At 49.9% G+C, this 19,808-nt stretch overlaps 1 protein-coding gene and 1 long non-coding RNA gene across 6 annotated transcripts in view; one reads left to right on the forward strand and one right to left on the reverse strand.

Moving 5' to 3' along the window:
* Positions 1-19,808, reverse strand: part of Nav1 (neuron navigator 1) — a 253,346-nt gene that overhangs the window by 95,209 nt on the left and 138,329 nt on the right. For all 5 annotated transcript variants that reach the window (NM_001427517.2, XM_087581658.1, XM_087581657.1 and 2 more), the window contains 2 exon segments: positions 4,666-5,031; positions 9,286-9,388. In NM_001427517.2, the coding sequence (NP_001414446.1) occupies positions 4,666-5,031; positions 9,286-9,388 (469 nt within the window).
* On the forward strand, positions 13,390-19,312 carry LOC134481562 (uncharacterized). Its single transcript, XR_015635965.1, has 4 exons — positions 13,390-16,926; positions 17,096-17,259; positions 17,878-17,968; positions 18,064-19,312. It is a non-coding gene; the product is annotated as an uncharacterized LOC134481562 (long non-coding RNA).

Here is a 19,808-nt window from a genome sequence, read left to right on the forward strand (position 1 = left end):
GAGACAGGAGAATCAGGAATTCATTCAAAGTCATTTTCAGCTACATAGTGCACTCGAGCCCAACCTGTGCTCTATGGCTTCATTCTGCTTCAAAAGCCAGAACTAAACAACAACAACAACAACAAAAAAAAAAACCACCAACACAACCCCCAACTAACCAAAAGCAGCATCATCATCATCATCATCATCATCATCATCATCATCATCATCATCACCATTATTGCCACTGTTGGATTTTAAGTGTTACACAGAGGTCGTGTGTTGGAAGCTTTGGGAGGTGGTGAAACCTAGCATTATGCCTTAGGTTATTAGGAGCGTGCCTTTAAAAGCTAGGAGACCTTATTCTCATCCACAGGGCCATTGGATTCACCGAGTCCCACCTCCATGACCTACTTACTGCATTGTCATGGCTTCAAAGCAACAGAGACAACCAGCCATGCACTAAATCCCCAAACTCTGACCCTAAACTTTCCTCCTTTAAAACCACACATTTCCCATCTCTACAGTCCCGGCATTTTGCTACAGTAACAGAAAGCTGACTAACACAATGAGGATGGCTACTTTTTCTTAAACCAGATATGAATAAACAGTAAGACTACAGAGACGCAGAACTGGTGGCAATGGAAAATGGTCCTGTCTCAATGGAAAACAGTACAGTGGTTCCTCAAGAGAGGACATACAGAACAGCACTCCCATGAGACCAGCAATTCCCCTCTATGTGCACGCCCCAAAGAACTCAAACAGGTTATTTATATAACAAGGTCCATAGTAACCCAATGTGGGTTTCTGAACCTAAGCTCCCTGAACCTAAACTGTGACTAAAAGAGCCAAAAAGACAAAGAAAACAGAGTATACACACTCCAGGGAATGTTATTCAGCCATGAAAAAGGAAATTCTGACACATCCTACAATATGAATGAGTTTTGATGATAGGTAGGATATATCACAAAAAAAGACACTTGCGTGAGTTGCCTAGCATAGTCCAAACCACATTTAAACTCATAGATGGTAGTTGCCAGGGGCAAGAGGGGAGCAGGAAGGGGAGCCACTGTTGAATGAGTATTGAGTTTCACCTCAGTCACCTGAATTGCAGTGGAGGTGGGGGGAGGTGACCAGGGACCACAGTGTGAACATATTTAGTGCCAGTGAACTGCATTTAAATCTGTCTCTTCTAGAACAGTGGCTCTTAACACACTTCACTCATTTTCAAACTTCATTTTAAGCATGTGACTCCACTGGCGGCAGTGCATGAGTCTCTCTCCAATCTACTGTGCTCAGTTGTTTGAAGAATGTGCACCTCCAGTTTGCTGAGTGACAAGCCAGGGAGTCACCTGCTGCTAGACAGGGCCAGGACAGCTGACTCGAAGCTGAACGCAGCTGGGAAGAACCTGTCAGAGGACAGTCCCTGTGTGATAACTGAGAAAGGGCGAGGGCCACTGCTGCCCACTGTGGCTCACGTGGACAGCTTGTGGCCAACTATGTCACCCACAGGGAGGGCAGAAGGAGGTTCAGCAATCTGGAAAGGGGACATTCAAATACTGTAGGACCCAGCTGATGGGCGGGTGGGTAGTGTCACCATGTGGGTAGGAAGGGCCCAACCCATCTTATAAGCTGGAAAGACAACGTCCTTAGTAAAGTGACTTAAAGAAAGAAAACTTTGTATGCATGCTTTTCCTGCACGTATTTCTGTGCATCATACGCACATCTGGCACTGGAGACCAGAAGAGGGCATCAGATCCCTTCCAGCTGGAGTTGTAGGCGGGGAGTGGGCTGCCACGTGGGTGCTGGGAATTGAACTCAGGTCCTCTGGAAGAGCAGCCAGTGATCCTAACCACTGAGCCATCTCTTTTGTTCACTTGGATAAATGATACAATCTAGCAGGGAACCACAGTGGGGATGAAAGCATTAATGGAAGCTGGGGTGAGGGGGCGCAGCTCAGGTTTGCAGGGTCACCTAAGGATTTCCTGGAATCGAGCATTTCCTGCTTTAACGTAAATGTATAGTCTGAGAACGGCTAACTGAAGAGCAATGATCTGCGTTAAAGTCACTGGACACTGTAAATGGATTTCCTTCAATGCTGGCTTCCTAAGCACATTCAGGACTGTGTGGTGGTTTGGATAGGATTGGCCCCATAGACTCATGTGTTTAAATGCTTGACCCATAAGGAGTGGCACTCTTGGGAAGTTTGGCCTTGTTGGAGTAGGTGTGGCCTTGTTGGAGGAAGTGTGTCACCCTGGAGGTGGGCTTAGACGTCTCCTATGGTCAAGACAGACCCAGTGTGGCACACAGGCTGCTGCCGCCAGCGGATCAGATGTGCAACTCTTAGCTCCTCCCTTCTCCAGCACCATGTCTGCCTGCACACCTCATGCTTCCTGCCAGGAGACCTCTGAACTGTGAGCCAGCCCCAATTAAATGTCCTCTTTAAGAGTTGCCATGGTCACAGTGTCTCTTCACAGCAGTGGAAACCCTAGCTATGACAGACACCCTTCTGTTTTTGGTCTGAGACAAGTACTCAGGGGCAGAGAACACTTAAAACTAGTGCAGAAAGTCACCAGTATCTGAAAATCAACCGTCAAAGACACATATGGAATGGCCCTGCAAACAGCATCACAATTTATAGTCTCGTCTACTTTGCAGACGTCATCGTGCCGTTTATCCTACACTCTCCATAGGACTCCATGCTTCCCTGGCCTCCCAGCTGCAGGGTAAGCAGAGATGTCCAGCCCTCATTCACATCATTCCTGAGGACTTTGTTTTGACTTAATCAAGGGCACACACACTACGGGAGCAAAGAGGCGAAAATGGGAGTCAGACGGCAGGTGGGCAAAGACAACAGATTTCCTTTCCTTCTTTCCCCTCAGCCCTCTGTGCTCCATACCTCACCATGTCCCCAGCATTAATCAGGAGCTACTAGATCTGTCCTTGCTACTGATTCTGGGTGAATGGGGACCCGTATAGACCATACACTCTTGTACACTCTCTGAGGGGAAGGGTGTGTCCGTTGGTTAGTCCGGGATTCTGACACCATGAGCAACTGCACTGAGCCAAGAATTATACTAAGAAATATATAAAGAATTATATGTATATTAACCCTCCTTAATCTTCATAATGGGCCATAGGTGGTCCTATGGCTATGTGCACTCAGCAGTAGGCAGATTAAAGTTAGAGGCTAACTAGTTAGCTCGAGCTCAGACAGTTGGCTCTACAAATCCTGCTACTTTAGTCAGAGTGGCTCTCTCCACACAGGGTTCGTGTGCCTTGGTACTTGGTACTTTGGGGACATCAGCGGGGTTGTAAGAAAGCTGATTATACCCTGAGGCTGAGGGTCCTGCCAGTCCTGGAATTCCTGAGCACAGATGCCACAGTCCTGAGCCCTTAGCCCCTTTGTGCTTCCCTCTGCTCTGTGGGGCTGGCACATCTGGACGGGGACTTGACGCTCTGGCACAGGCTCTTCCCAGGGCATGAGATCTGTTTGGAACAGCTTCTCCACCACCTTGGCTCTCCCTCCTCCCTATCCCAGGCTTCTGACCACAGCAGCAGCTGGGGTCTGACTACAGCAGGACTTCTCTCTATCCAGCTCCAGGCTGGCGGATCTGAGCGTGAGGTCGGGCTGCCCCTGGGACCTCTCAGGCAGTAAACAAGCCGTGCGTGCGTCACTTGTTTTGCTCCTGGGCAGCCTGATCAGCTGGACAGACCCTGACCAGACTTGCCAAGTTTATCCCCTTGGGTGGGCTGCGGGCTGGGAGTGGTGGATGGCCTGGAACTCGCCAGTCTTTCCGTGCTCCTGAAGCCGCAGGGCTTTATTAGGAGCAGCCATCTCTGGTAGCATGGTTTTAGATACCTGAGAGATAAGAAAAGGGCCACTGTGGCTTTACAGTGTATCTAAGGGATGGAGACCCCAGAAAACCGTAAAGGAAGAATGGAAGGGGGCAGGTCTGATGAGGGACACCAGAGAAGTTTCCAGAACCATGCAGCTCTCTGGTCTCAGGGCTTGAAAACGTTGGCCAGAACACCCCAAACCCCAACGGTTCAAATTCTTCCTGTCTTCTTTGCACTCCCAAGACTGCCATGTCTGCCCCAGCTGTCTCCCCAAGTCTATCCTGTCAGAGAGGGGTAAGCTGAGGGTCCATGGGCAGGAAAGAAGGCTTAGTTGGCTGGGGAAGGAATAGGGTGTAGCATTATGGATGGAAGGATTGCGGAAGCAGAAAGTCCACAGAGGATATAAGCCAAGGGTCAGAGTGGGAACCCCTGGCAGGGGAAGTGGAGTCACCACCCGACTCTCTGACTGGTTCTTCCACCTAAATTCTGCTTTCTCTTAGCAGGTGGAAGGAGATGACATTACTGGCCTCTTTTTGCAAAGGCAGAAGCAAGTTAAGTCACAGTCTACCCAGTTTGCAGAAGACCTGGGCTTCAGGTATGTTCCCAGACCTCTTTGGAGGAAGACAGGCCTAGGGAGAAGGGCACAGCCTAACAGACCAATCAGCTCCTCCGTTTCCAGCCCCACCCACCACACTCATCTTGAATAAGCCACATCCCGTTGCAGAGGCAGTCACTGCATGCACAGCCCCTGTGTGCAGATGCCTTTTGTCACAGCCCAGCAAACCCATCATCCTCTGCTGCCGTCCTCCTCCCACACCTCCTGCGCCAGCCGGCCTCTGTGCTTACCCCGTCGTGATATCATCATCCTCCGTCATGGTCTTGCCCATGAGGTCACTGTCGCTCATGTAGCCGGACTTGAGGTCCACCTCGTCAGAGTCCAGGGACTCCACCAACTCCAGTCGAGAGATATGGCTGAGCTTGCTGGGGCTCCGCATAGGCATCGTGTGGGAGTAGTGTGCCCGCTCCCCGTGCATGTACCAGGCTGGGGGCCCCTCGGAACGGCAGCTGCCCCCAACAGAGGGTGCGTCGCCAGCCTGCAGCCGGGGACTGGACTGCCCGTAGCGCCAAGAGAGAGGAGAGGAGCGGTTGGAGAGGCTGGACACACTTCGAGGGTTGGCATCATCACTGTCGTAACAGGACATCTCCAGGGAGCTGAGGAGAGAGCAGACAGCACAGAGTTAGTCCTCAGGCCATCCACTCATTGGGATGTCCCTATGTGAGGCCTTCTAAGTGCATGTTCCTTTGTTACGGTCTCTCAGGCTGTCAAAGGACAATGATCCTACTAAGTCAATGATCCTACTAAGTACCCAAGGCATGGATCCCATACTAAGCCTATCCTGCAAGTGTGGCCAGTGTTTAATATGTTTTTTGGTCATTTTTTTTTTGGTAAATGGCCCAAAGAAAGAAATTAATCTTGCTGGCCCAGTGTTTCCCATCAGTGAGATGGGGTAATGCCTACCTACCCTATGTATGGTTTGTAGAGTTGAGAGGATTGTAGCCATACAAATCTGACTGGGCCTGATATATAGATGCTCAATGAACCAGAATGAGCCAGTGAGCTGCTGATCACCAGAGCTCAGAAGACCTTGACTCTCCACTTTATTCAGGGTGGACAGTCAAGGTGGCCATCACCTCTCTTTCCCAGTGAGCAAAGAGCTAGCTGATTCCCAGGGACCAGATCTAGATAAACCTAAAATCGAATGTCGAAGGTACAAGACAAGCTTTTAGGAACCTTGAATATTAAAGCAGACCCCAGGAAGACTGGTCAGCGATAGGCCTGGGCATCAGGGGAAGAAGTGGACCTCCTACCCTACCCCCAACCCTCTAGAGAACAGACATAGTCTTCATGGGTAGAGAACCCAGGAAAACAGATGAAAGGTACAGCAAGATTCAAGGTCACAAGCCTTAAGGCCATGAGGCCAGGCCAAGGCAGCTGCAGGCAGGCAAATACCAAAGGGCCTGAGTCCCTAGGTCCTTCTCCCACAGGGCCAGAGTGGAAATATGGCTGAGATCTGGCAAGAACGGTGGTCAGTGCTTTGGTTCAGCTAGCACCACGACCAAGCCTAGCAATGGCTCTGCTCAAAATGATTTGACTCTTCTCTATAAGATGGCCTGACAGGGTTGAATCAGTGACATGCATGAGGTGTGTGGGCCACCAAAACTGGGTGAGCTGAGGCAACCTATGGCTGGATGTGGGGTACACAAAGCAAAAGAATCTTTGATCTGTGACATTAGTCATAGGCCATTGGGTTTTTTGTTTTTTTGCTTGTCTGTTTTTAATTGTAAGTTGCTTGAAAAAAGAAAAGCCCTCCCAAATGGTCTCTATTGAGCCCCAGAAAATGGTCTTCCTTTTCTTCAGCAGAGTTGGAGGAGTCCTGAAAATTCAACACTGGTCCTTGTAGCCGACCCATGGCAATGAGTGATGCCCAGCATGCTCTCCGCTGGCCTACACCCATCCTTCCCTCTGAGCCCAATAGTCCCAGCATGCCTTGCAGGTCTGCATCAGCTTCTAGATACTGTGGCCCTCCCCAGGAACACCATCTCCTGGGAGGACAATGGAAGTTCCCTGATGACAGGGAAGCCACAGTCATGGTGTAACTCAGTCTGAATGCTCACCCAGTATTCCAGCACCTCGAGAGGGATCATCAGGGACCAGACCCAGGATGACTGTGCTGAATGTGGTGGGGACTGTCTCACCACAGGTGAAAGGTCGGGGGCTCACGCAGTAAGTACTTAGCAAAAATAAGCGGACCATGAGATGATGATGACAATGGTGTTGATGATGATGATGGAGGAAGAGGAGGAGGAGCAGGAGGAGCAGCAGGAGACCATGCCAAGAACATGAGAGTATACAGGGGAACTGGTTTGTAGCAAGCACATAAGGAGGGGAGGGTTCCCCACTCACTTCTGCCTCCGGCCTACCCGCTATGTTACTCTCTGAACACAAAATTCCTCTTCCTCTATTTTGAGGCTCTATTTTTTTTTTAAATTGTTGTTGGTTTGGTTTGGTTTTGTTCCTCGAGACAGGGTTTCTCTGTGTAACAGCCCTGGCTGTCCTGGAACTCACTCTGTAAACCAGGCTGGCCTCGAACTCAGAGATCCACCTGCCTCAGCCTCCTGAGTGCTGAGATTAAAGGAATGCAATACAACCATCCAGCTGTTTGCACTAAACCCCATCTCTGGATCTCAGGGGGAAAGGGTTCTAGCTCACAGCTGATCTTCTAACCTACAGCCAGTCCCTAGCCCCAGGCTTGCCTCTCAGGGAGGTCAGTTTTTGTTTCTTCTCCTGAACATCTCTACTTCAGACTCTTCTCACGGAGGGAAACCTACCTACAGAAATAGAGGATGTGGCCCAGAAGTCAAGTTTCCAAAAGAGGAACTGAGTCTAAGTCACCCTGTGAGTCCCAGGAGAAGGGCAACCTTGGCAGAGGCACCCTTGAACCCTGAGGCCCTCGGGGATGAGACTATGTTTGCTCTGAAGGCTGGTGCCTCATGCTGTGTGGACCCACAACTGCCCCCATCAGCCTGTGGGGTCCAGCATGTGTATCTTCTCCCAGGTCTTTTTTTCTAGTCTAGGGAATATTGCTCCAAGGTACAGGGAGAGATTGATTGATAAAAAGCACTTTACAAAGCAAAAGAACCATAAAAGCTGGGACACTGGTGTTTGGGTTATCCAAGTGTGGACCAGAGCTAATGTAAACTAAAGGCTAAGAGAGGAAGTGACCCGGAGTCCACAGTAAACAGAAGGCCCAGGCGCCCGTTGGAACTTTCTTTTCCATAAAGGGAGACAGGAGCCAGAGGCCCCCAGGCCCTTGTGTCAACCAGTCAGCTTTAGGCTTCCCTTCCCATCCAAGCAGAGTCTTCCCCCCTTCCCTGGGGCCTCGGGGCAGGCATGGAGACACCAGGAGACTGGAGCAGCTGCCTCTGCCCTGCTTCTGTGGGTGAGTCATTTGGGGTGTGACTCTTACAGCAGCTCAGCAATTCTCAGCGTCTTTGGCACCATTCTGGCCGGCGACTTGGCATGGAGAGATGTTCCAGAAACTTCCTTGGATAGGGGAAAGACTCATCTATAGGGGACTAGACCGTTGGATGACTCCGCTGAGTTAGAGCCTCCTCTCTACCTGGATTCCTACTTAGGGCTTGTGAGATGGACAGTGGCTGTATCGGGGCTCCTGAAGCAACACAGACCATTTTCTTCAGACACCCTTGACCACTTCCTCTCTGGTCGGCAGGAAAATGTTTAGGCGTTTGGGAGTAAGAGCCGTGTTTTCAGGGCAGGGATATGAGTGGGGATGTGGGAGGTGGTGAGAGGTAAAGGGAAGGAGAAAGGTCTCAACGAGGAGACCTAGGGCCAATGGGTGGAGGCCCCTCAAGCTGGGATTCAACAGCAGTCATGTTTTCCCACACAGACTGAGAGGCCCTAAGGTAACAGGTCCTCTGATATTGAAAGGACACAAGTATGTCTGGATGCTCTCCTGACTAGACATGCCCTGAGCTAGTAAAAGTCCCTTTCCCACTGACCCCATGCCCCAACTCTGCACTCAGTTTTCTAGCACCAGGAGACAGAGAGGAACCTACTGAGATTCAACTGAAGAGGTTTCTGGTTCTTAATACACAGGCTTCTAGTCTCTTATGTCCGTGCCCCATGATTTCCCAATCTTGGCTGCCTGCTCACCTCCCCCCTCAGAACTTAGCCGGGCCCTCTGTCCCCCTTAGAGCTGACAGTATGAGCTCATCTGAACAGCCCAGGGAAGCCCAAAGGAACTGAATGGGAAATTCTGACTCACGGGGGCCACTGCCAGAATGCTGCTCTTGGGAAAAGGGCTGCGAGAGAGCTGTGTACCCTACAGCTGGAGGCTTGGGGGTTTCTGTAAGGGCGGGGGGATGAGAGGGATTTCACAGGGTTGATTTTGTGGGTACTAGTATGTAGGCTCTGCTGGGCACTCAGCTCTCCTTTTGCAGTGATAGAAGGGACCAGAGGACACCTGGCTGGCAGAGGCTGATGAGCCCAGGTGTTGGGGGGGTCCTTGCATCCTAGAGGGATGGGACTGGAAAGCAGGAGGAGTTTTAGTAAGCGAAGCCCTCTTGAAAGAGGAGGAGAGTGCAGCCTACAGCAAGAACAGGTACCACAGATCACAGGCCGGCTTCCCACCTATACCCAGCCTGTCACGGGTGAAACCCTGTGCTCAAGCATAAGCAGAGGAAAGACTGAGCAGGGTTTCCGCTATGGTGCTGCTGGGTTTCTCTTTCCTCACAGCGCTGGCAATATGGGGCTCCAAACGCCTGTGTTCAGAGGCCAAGGCTGTCTGGTCAACTTGGGGTGCCCATGTGGAGGTGTGGGGAGACACTGAGGCCTTGCCCTCCAGACCCAGGGAGAGCGTGTCACCAAGGTTAGCTCGAGCTTACCTGTGAGTCACCTGGGAGCCTCGAAGGCTGGACATGGTTTCTTCCAGGTTCTGTCGAAGATCCAGAACATTCTGTACTGTCCTCTTTCTCTGCGACTCTGGATCTGGCAAGGAGAGCAGAAAAAGGTGGTGAATGAAGAGAACTTCTGGAAGGGACCTGGGAGCCAGGAAAGGGAAGACTGACCATATCTCCCAGAAGCTAGACTCTAGGGCTAACCTGCTTCCTCAAAGGTGACCAACGGAGCAGGTACAGCTAATGATCTTCATGTGTGCCCTGGGCTGGCTGAAGCCCCAACCCCAACAAGAGCTGCAGACAGGGCCCTTCAGAGCCTCTCTCTGAGTGACCACTGTTATCTCTCAGGCTTTGGTTTGGGGAGGTTCTTCTCACAGCAAAGACAGAAGTTCCTGGCAAGTTTTCCTGTGGTGGAGTGAAATGGGCCCCCTCCTCAAAATAACCTCCTTTGGAGCAGTGTGTTGGTGTGTACTTGCTTGGGGGCTCCTGGAGGAGGGGACACTCTGATGGGCAGAGCTTGCCGATTTCCACCGTGTAACTATCCCTACTCGGCCAGTTTCAATCCATCAACCTATCATGGGCCACAGTTCGGAAGGATTGGGAACGTGTGGAATTGCTCTGAGGGGTCTAAGAGGCGGTTCTGACAGTGTCCTAAAGGTGAGGTGGCTGGTGGGAGACGGAGATGAGCAGCCATTTTCTGGGGCACTTCGGACCCTATTCAAAGACTCCTGACCTCGGAAGAAGCACGGGTGTAGCCAGAGTCTGAACCAGTCAGCACCACTTTGCTCAGCCTTGGTTTCTGGATGATGTTAGCCTAGACAGATGAGAGCCTCTAACCGGAAACGAAACTTCACACTTTCTCCCATCCAGGGATGGAAATAGCATCCAAAATGATGCAACGACTCAGAGGACCTTCTTCTCCCTTCTATTGACCAACCCAAGAAATCTTTATCAAACACCCACTCGGGGTTGGGCATGGTGGTGCATGCACACCTTTAACCCCGGCACTCAGAAGGCAGAGGCTGGTGAATCTCTGTGAGTTTGAGGTCAGCCTGGTTTACATAGCAAGTTCTAGGCCCGCTGAGGCTACATAGTGAGGCCCTGTTTCAAAAGAGAAAAGAAAAAAGTGGAAAGAAAGAAAACAGAAAAACAACAAAACCTCTAAAAGAAAAAAACCCAAAATGAAACAAAACAAAACAACCCTCCCCCCAAAAAATATCCAAAAAAAAAACAAAAATCCCCAAAGATTCCAACTCAACTTGGTACCAGGCACTGGGCTAGGCTCTGAGAACACGAACGAAGAGGCTTGGACCGTGTCCCCTGAGTAACCTTGTACATAGGGATCCAAGTCACTGTCACTGAGGAACCAGTCTTCCCAATCCTTAAAACTGCTTCAGTGGTTAGTGACAGAGGTAACAGTGGGGCCATCCCTCTCCTCCTGCCCTCAACACTTCCAGCCTTCTAGACAAGCCAAACTTACCCCTATTCCCAGGCCCAGCCTCTCTCCACCCACAGACTCAGCAGGAGAGCGAGCTCCTTTTCGCTGCCAAAGAGAGCATTTCTGAATCCCCTAAGAGGTATGTTTTTTTTCTCAAGACTGAGCTCAAGCTGGCTGACTGACTGTCACTGGCTGACTGTCACTGGCTGGCTGTCACTGGCTGGCTGTCACTGGCTGGCTGTCACTGGCTGGCTGGCCAAGTGAGGCTGGGTGGGGTGGAAGGGCCATGCTGTGTGGCTCTTCCCAGTGTCTCTGGGACACCTTCTTCTAGGACCAGCTCCAATCTTGGACCCAGCCATCTTGTTTCCCTCCCCTGGGGTCTTGACCCTATCCTCCAGTTTCTCAAGCCAGTCCCGTGTACTCAGGCCTCCATGTTGGTGTCAAGGAACAAGGAAAAATGGCAGGCCTCCATGCCAGTGGTCTGAGCTCTGCCCACAGCCCTGGCGTCATCTCTCTGGCTGCCAATGCCTGTTTATTCTGGCAAGTGTCACCCTGCGAGCTGCGAGCTGCCTTTAAGTGATGGCTTGGCAGGGGACACAGTCAGGGTCAGACAGCGCACACCTATATATTTTAAGGTTTAATGTGCAAGACCCTGTGTGGGATTAAGAGCATAGCATGGGTTCACAGAAGGGTGATGCCTTCTACGACTTGGACGGAAGTGAGTCAAAGGTGCGTGTATCTCTAAAGGGTGTTTCCAAAGAGGAAAAGTGATGGAGCGTTAGTCAGAGGCTTCTGGGTATGCCCAGTGCTCTGCACACATCATCCAGTCCAACCCCAATGGGAGATTTGTGCTATCAGTCCATTTTACAGATGAGAACACTGACACTTTGAGATCAAATGAATCAATCAAGCTACTCACAGCTAGCATAAAATAAAGGGTAAAACCAGAATCTGAAAGAAACTCAACCTCTTTTATTTATTTATTTATTTAGATTATGATGTGGACCTCAGACTCGCAATGTTGAAGTCATCATGCATGAAACTCAACCTCTTTTGATGTAACACAGGGCACTCCTGCAGTGTCATGCGCAGTGACTGCATACAGTAAGTGCTTAATGATATCCCAAGATTTAATGAGAGCTACCACCATTTAAAAGTTTTTGTGTATGTGTGCGTTATGGGTATGTTTGTGTGTGTATGCATGTACGTATGTGTGCATATGTGTATATATATGTGTATATGTACACATGTGTGTTGTATGTGCATGTGGTGTTGGATAAAGATGTCCCCTTCTCATTAAGGAAAAATGATTAAGCTATAGAGTTGGTCAGCTTCATTCCTAATTCTCTACTTTTACCAAGCTTCAGGGCGCCGCAGGGAATGATGGGAACTAGAACCCAGAATCTTGGTAGTGACAGAGAACACTATATCAACTCCCGACACCTTCACTATATCAAATCACGGCACCTTCTCGCCCCAGCCTCCTCAAAGACCTCTACTGCAAGCCCTACATTCTTCCACATCAACAGAGTAGGTCACACACACCCCTCCTCCCCCCACCCACCAAGGACTCGACTCTTCAAAACCAGAGGTACCAAGGTCCTGGAAATGGCTTGGCCCAGTCCTGTGTGTCACAGGGTTGGTGGGAGGTCAAGGCGCAGGGGCACAACCATCTGGGAATGTCAGAGAGGTTAAGAGTTATCTGCAGGCACCAGGGTAGATTTAGAGATGGCAAGAAGGCTGTATTTGATGGGAATGACAGATCTGTTCAGTGCCCTGGTTGGGACAGTCCTGAAGAGGCTACACCCTAAAGCTCCCTGGGTGCCTCAGCAGTGTCGCCTACTGGCCATCTAGGGTATGACACCTTACATTTCCACAGCTGAGTCTGCTCTGTGTGTATGTGTGTGTGTGTGTGTGTGTGTGTGTGTGTGTGTGTGTGTGTGTGTGTGTGTAGTATGTAGTGTATGTGGTAGTGTATGTGTGGGGGGGATGATATTCATACTTCTGATCCCCAAGTCATTTTATGTATATTAAGTTATATTTGCAAAAGAACTCAACCCACCCCTTACCCTCACCCACTCCAGATCTGTAGCCTGCTCTACCCCAGCACCCGGCCTAGTTTTACTAAGCTTTTTCTTACCGTGTGCAGTGAGAATGAAGATCTGGGAAGGGGTGGAGGGATTTGAAATACTAGTTGATTTGTGATGACGTTAACATAAACTAAAATTAATGCTACTGGTTAAGTCCCCATGTCTTGGAGGCTGCCTCCCTGTGTCTTGGTCAACCCTATGGTCTCAGCCTGGGTAGGCCTGGGGAGGGGGTGAGGTACGTCAAAAATGGAGGAGTCTGGGGTTGGGGATTTAGCTCAGCGGTAGAGCGTTTGCCTAGCGAGCGCAAGGCCCTGGGTTCGGTCCCCAGCTCCGGAAAAAAAAAAAAAAATGGAGGAGTCTACTGTTGCTCAGGAAGTTTCCAACTTATGTGACACCTTAGTGCACGTTAGAGCTAAGTTTTTGCAGAACGCATCTTAGATCTAAAGGATGAAGTATGTGTGTGAGTGCATGCATGTGTGTGTCACATGTGTATCATGTGTGTCATATATGTATCATGTGTGTATCATGTGTGTATCGTGTGTATGTCATATGTATCATGTGTGTATCATGTATGTGTGTATCGTGTGTGTATCATATGAGTGTATCATGTGTGTATTACATGTGTGTATCATGTGTGTGTCATATGTATGTATCGTGTGTGTATCATGTATGTGTGTATCATGTGTGTATCATGTGTGTATCATGTGTATCACATGTGTGTATCATGTGTGTGAATTGTATGTATGTATCATGTGTGTATATTATGTGTGTCTATATACAAAGAGCATACTGTCTGTGGAGTCTTACTACAGAACCATAATCAAATATACTCGACACACTGGTGCATGCACACAGTAATGCCAGCGACCATGTGTTTGCCCCATGTGAGGCATGACGCTAAGCACATGACTCTGTGGTATTTCACTTGATTCATCATATTTGTCTGGATTCCAACCCTCCTGTTCTTTCTATCATGATACCCTGCCTCAGAATATGCTCCTCTCACCAAGGTGTGCCGATACAGTGTTCCGCAATACACACACAAGGCGATTTGGGTGGCTCTGCCTCTCACTGTGAGACAGGAAGGTGGCTAAGAAATTCATGAAGAAAAGAGGCAATTTGTGCCTGAGAAGGGAAGGCCCAGGGTACACTGGGAGGATGACACGAGCAGATTCCTTCTACCTGCCTTGCATCAGACAAGGGGAACAGGCCTCCCAAGAACGCCAAGACCGAGGGTTTGCCGCTAAGCTAAAAACTTGGACACTGGGAAGAAACTGACTTTCAATTTGGTGACAAGAACATAGTTCTTAGGCCGGCAGCTGTGGCTCAGGACGTTAATCTTAGTACTTGAGAGGTAGAGGCCAGCGGAACTCTGAGTTTGAGGTCAGTCTCATCTACAGAGTGAGTTCTAGGACAGCCATGTCTATATAGAGAAATCCTGTCTCAAGCAAACAAACAACGAAAACAAAAAAGAACACAGTTTTTTGTGTCAAGAAGAAAACCCACCATCCAGGTCCTCCACTGCCCCTTCGCAGCTGGGCTGACCCTGACCAGGTTACTTCATCTTGCTGTAGTTTTCCTTTCTGTTAAATGGAGAGGGATGATGACCTCACTGCAGTGAGGCTTATGGGCCTAGCTCACTAACACACTTAGCCTAGCCGGTCATACAGCACACTGCCTGGAAACACAGCTGGAATCTGGCAGAGGTGGGCAGAGGTGGGGCTCGAGCTCCCCACACTCTGCCACTCCCAAACAGGTAGGACCACGCTCTTGCTTGCCGAGGCCCTCACACCTGGACTTGGGACAAGTGCGATACACTTAGCAAACCTTGCTTCTGCACCACGAAGCCTGACTAGCAGCTTTCCTCAAGGGCTAGTCTTGCCTGTGGGACTCACTTTGCTACACGGATTTCCTCGGACCAGAAGGCTGAGCCGTGAGATGGTCATGGACAGGGAGCCTCCAGCTCCAGGGTAAAAGCCCCAACAGATTCAGGCCAAGCTCCAGAAGGAGGAGGCGCAGGGGGATCCATCACCCAGTAGTCAGATTCCCCCACGTTCTGTGAGGTTTTAATTATTAGCCAGCAATTAAGTAAACTGCAATAACTTTTGACTACTGAAGCCTTAATTACCTTCACAAATGCTTCAGAACCCACAAGCCATGTAGCTCAGGGGAGGGCAACTAAGAACTAACCAGGTCTGCACCTTACCTCTAGACTGGCTTTCTCTGTGAATGGTGGGGTGAGGTACAAGCCCCCAGGAGGGACAGAAGTGAGCCAAGAGGGAGCTGGAAAGCATTTGCCACCCTCTCACATTAAAGACAGGAAGTAACCTCTCCTCTAAGTCCACACAGGGGACTCAGGGCTGCTGTGAGTTTCCGTGCATGGGTTCTTTTTCTCACTGTCCAGTACTGTGGCCTGAGACAGAGGCTCAGATGTCTGCAGAAGAGGTAAGTCACAGCCAGAATTATCCACAGGGGATGGTCTGGGCCTAGATCCATGTAGAAATCCTGGCCAGCCTAAACGACCTGGAAACAGGAAGGACCGGGCCTCTCTGTGTCTGTTCCTCTCTCACACATCTCAACAACTCCTGGGAGGAAGAAAATTCCCCAGCCCTATTTGATCCCCAGTATGGGGGTCTGATCTTTAAATTCTGGAAATCTGTCACAATTTCAGCTTCTAAAAAGATTCCAGCCCTAGCCAGCAAGTCACTTTCTCCCAGTATTTACTGCAACAATCGTAAGACGCTGGAGAATTTCACACACCGCGGCCAGGATCTGTTAGGCAGTAAGTACTCTTGTGTTTCAGTGGGCCAAATGTCTCTGAGAACTGCAATCTTTTTGCCCTTCTGCTCCACTCGAGGACATAAATCTCCCAGCTCAAGCAAGAGCAGGCCATCACAAGGTTCTCCTGGTCTAAGGGCACATCCCAGGGTGCCCCCAGGGGCTCAGGGTTAAGCTAGGCAATTCTGTGGAATCTGCACCAGTCACTTTGTACTGGAACCATTCCCACCCCTGCAAAGACTGACTCAGGCGCCATAGCAGGGAAAGCTAAAATGTGACAAGTGACTGCTACACAGATCTCCCCTGCCCGAGGTTAGAGCACAGCAGCTTGTCTGAGGGGCAACTCCACCCTCTTTCTTCACCCCTTCCCCAATCATCTGCTGGCCCCAGAGGTCCTAGAAGGAGACAGGGTGGGCGGGCCTCCATGGCAGAGACACTCCACTGTCATGGGGCAGGCAGGCAGGAAACTATTTATTCTGTTACTAATCCCATCAATTCCTCTCATCCCCCCACTTAAGTCACAATATTGTCAGAGGCGGCTAACACAGAACCCTGCAGTGCGGCAAATCCTGCGCTGGTAGCTGTTCTGTGCACAACTGCTCCCCAAAGGAGTCCCCGGGGATTTTCTCTTTACCCTGGAGAACTGAACCCACTCAGTCAATGAGTGGGCTGACTGGAGTCCTCCCGATGGCTGCTCCATCATGAGGCCCCAGACAGAGCTGGGACTTCAAAAGAGAAAAGCAAACGCATCGGCCATATGGGGGCATTAGACAAAAACTACAACTACAAAGAAACCTGGGGCTAAACAAGAGAAGTACGCGGAGGCCTGGAATCCACCAGGCAGGAGTCGCCCCGCTTCATGTGCAGTTTTGATTTTCATTGAGGTAAAAGCCCCAAGCGAACACATCTCAACCAGCTGTGGAACTTGGGGAAATGACTTCTCCCTGGGCCTCAGTTTTCCTGGTCTGTAAGTAAGGGAGCAGTGTAGTTGACTAAGCGCTGCTAGTGTGGTCCTGTGACTTTGTGCTAGACTGAAGTCTGTATAAATGCTTGCTTTTAAGCATAGATTCCAGGGTGTCGTTCCCAGAGTTTTTTTGGTTCACGCGCCTAGAGGTGGCTCCCGGGAATCTGCGAGCTGCCAGCTCCTAAATGAGGTGATGTGATCAGAGGGTCCTACTTTGCATTTGTGTGAACGTTGCAAGAACGGGAGACCCGACAAAGCACCAGGGCTCAACATCCCCACCCAAAGTGATGGAGAAATATCGCTGGCACAAGTCGGAGCTCTGCTCTTCTGCGTTAAGACAGCCACCAAAATCTTGCCAGGTCTCTGGGGCTTGTTGCAGAGAACAACCACACGGGGGCGCTAGGGGTCCTCAGCCGCTTTCAGCCTTGCTTCGGGTTGATGCCGCAATGCTGTAGGATGGGCAGCTGTCTAGCTCTCGGGTTTGGGAGAAGTCGCCCAAAGGTCTCTTTCCCTCTAAATTCTTTGCAGGCTCTGCACTCCTGGGGCAGACATCCTTTTACCTCCCAGTCTCTGACCCTGGCTAAGTTAGCACGCTTGGGGAAGAGCCCAGTGTTTGCAGCATCGATTTTGTGGCGCCATCTACCCAGTTTAAGAGCAGGGCCTGGCTTACCGGGATTTTTCAACCACTTAAGGTAGAAGTGGGCTCTGGAGACCCACAGATTCCCCTGGCAAGCTCATATTCAGAGCCAAAGTTTGAGAGCGAATCCAGTTTGCGTTTCAACACAAGCGCCCGCCCTGAGAAGTGTGCGGGGTCTAAGTCTGTTCTCTGGAGGTTTCATTTCTGCTCTTTTGCAGTGTGCTTGGGGCAGGTGGCTTTCTGGGAGAGGTAGGAGGACAGACTCCTTCCATTATGCCCCATGGAGGTCCTTTTGGGAAGAGAGGAGGTCTCTTCAACGAGCTGAAGGCAGGAAGGGAACCCACAAGGCTGGCTGCAATGGCAGCACAACTCAGCTTCACACAGCCTTGCGTACAAAGCAGCCTTTGGCAAAGAACTTGGGGAATGAGCTTACAGATCCAGGGGACAGCTACTTCTCAATGATTTGCACTTGGGGAAGGCTTTGCTAGATTAAGGACAATTAGTACTGAGGGCCAAGAGATCAGAAGAGGAAGGACCCTGTTTGGAATGACTGTTGTAAGGTCTGTTAGTTAGTCCACCTGTCCTTCCTTCCTTCCTTCTTTCCTTCCTTCCTTCCTTCCCTCCCCACCCCCTCTGTTTTGTTTGTTTTTGAGACAGGGGTTTCTCTGTGCAGCTTTGACTGTTCTGGAACTCACTCTGCAGACCAGGCTGGGCTCCAACTCAAGAGATCCACCTGCCTCTCCTTCTGAGGACTGGCATTAAAGGTGTGTGCCACTGCCACCTGGCTAGGTCTATTTCTAGTTCTTTTTCTATTACACTTCTAAAGAAATTCCTCTGATCCCATTCCCTTGAACACCAGGTTACAGGATGAGAGAGGATTCTGAAGATTTGGCGCTGGACTGGGCTTGTAAGCAGGCCTGCAGCAGAGGATAACCACTGACAGTCTGCCCATCTCAGACACTCAGGCGGGTCACTGCAGAGGGCAGGCCCTGGACCTCCTGCCTGGTGAACCTTAAGGTTTACTTTTGCTGGAAATGTTTCCCTTTTTAACAATGCCCAGAGCCTTCCTGTGACACTCTGCTCAGAAGATGTTGATGATGTCTTCTGTGCAGCTGCTTCTGGGAACCGGGAATGGTTGTTATAGCAACAGTTTACACAGCAGACAGCCATCTGCAGGCGAGGGAATGGGGAGGAGAGGAGAGGGGCTGGGCTCAGGTGTGAAGAGCATTGGGAGAGGCCTGGGGGGGTTTCTGGTTGTGACCCTAGTAATACTAGGTCTTGGCTAACTCTTCTCTCTCTGATATCAGGTACTGTCCTAGAGGCTTTATGTATATGAGCCCTGTTTGGTAGCACGACATGCCTGAGCTGGTCTATTTATTACTTCAATATCATAGCTGAGAAAACCGGAGACTGCTGTCCAGGGTGACACGCAGCACATGGCAAAGCCAAAATGTGAAGTCAGGTGTTCTAGCCTCGTCCAATACTAGCGCCACGAGCTAGAGATGGGGAGACATGTAGACGAGGTTTAATCACACGCTATAAAACCCACTTTTTAAAATATGTAATTCCATGGCTTGCACCATGTTTGTACATCATCGCTCATGTAATTTCAAAATATGTTATCGCCACCTCCCAGATAAGCCCGTACACTAAGCACTCACCTGTCTTTCTCTCCCTCCTCTAACCCTGGCAAACACTAGTCTACCTGCTGACTCTGCAGATCTACCCATTCAGGATCCCTCGTACAAACAGGATCACACACCTTTGTGGCTTCTGTCACTTCCAAGTTGGTCTATGTTGTATGTTTCACCCCCTGTTCCTTTTCATGGCTGAATAGTATTCTACAGTGTGGATAATACTTGCTCATTTAGCCATCATTTGATGAACATTTGCTTCATCTCTATCTTTTTCCCAGTATAAATAATGCTGCCATGAAAATTCACATGGGGGCTGGAGAGATGGCTCAGCGGTTAAGAGCACTGACTGCTCTTCCAGAGGTCCTGAGTTCAAATCCCAGCAACCACATGGTGGCTCACAACCATCTGTAATGAGATCTGATGCCCTCCTCTGGTGTATCTGAAGACAGCGACAGTGTACTCATATACATTAAATAAATAAATTTAAGAAAAGAAAAAAGAAAAGAAAACTCACACGTGTGTGGACATCTTCTATTTCCCTTGAGTGTGTGCTTATGCTATAGTTATGCTGTGCTTATGTTATGTACCCCTAATATGCTTAGGATCCTGTGGTGACTGTGTATTTAACATTCTGAGGAATGGCTGCGCTGTTGCCCAAAGTGTCTGCACTGTGCCTCATTCTGGCTTTGGGCTAGCCTCGGCAACACTTGCTATTATCTATCGCATTGTGGCCAGCCCAGTGTGCCAGGCTATCTCACCACAGATCCAACATGTGTCTTCCTACTGAGTTAACAATGTTGAACACCTTTTATACTGGAACTAATTAAGGTGTGATTCCCTCAACTGCACTAGCCACATTTTAAGTACTCGCCAGTGACCTCGCCACGTCGGCTATGGATACCACTCAGCCTTGCTACTAAGCATTACTGAAAGTGCTAGGCACTGTGTGCCGTGTGGGAGTCCATTG

The sequence above is a fragment of the Rattus norvegicus genome, chromosome 13, assembly GCF_021556685.1.
Source record: "Rattus norvegicus strain SHRSP/BbbUtx chromosome 13, alternate assembly SHRSP_T2T, whole genome shotgun sequence".
In the NCBI taxonomy this organism is placed as follows: Eukaryota; Metazoa; Chordata; class Mammalia; order Rodentia; family Muridae; genus Rattus; species Rattus norvegicus.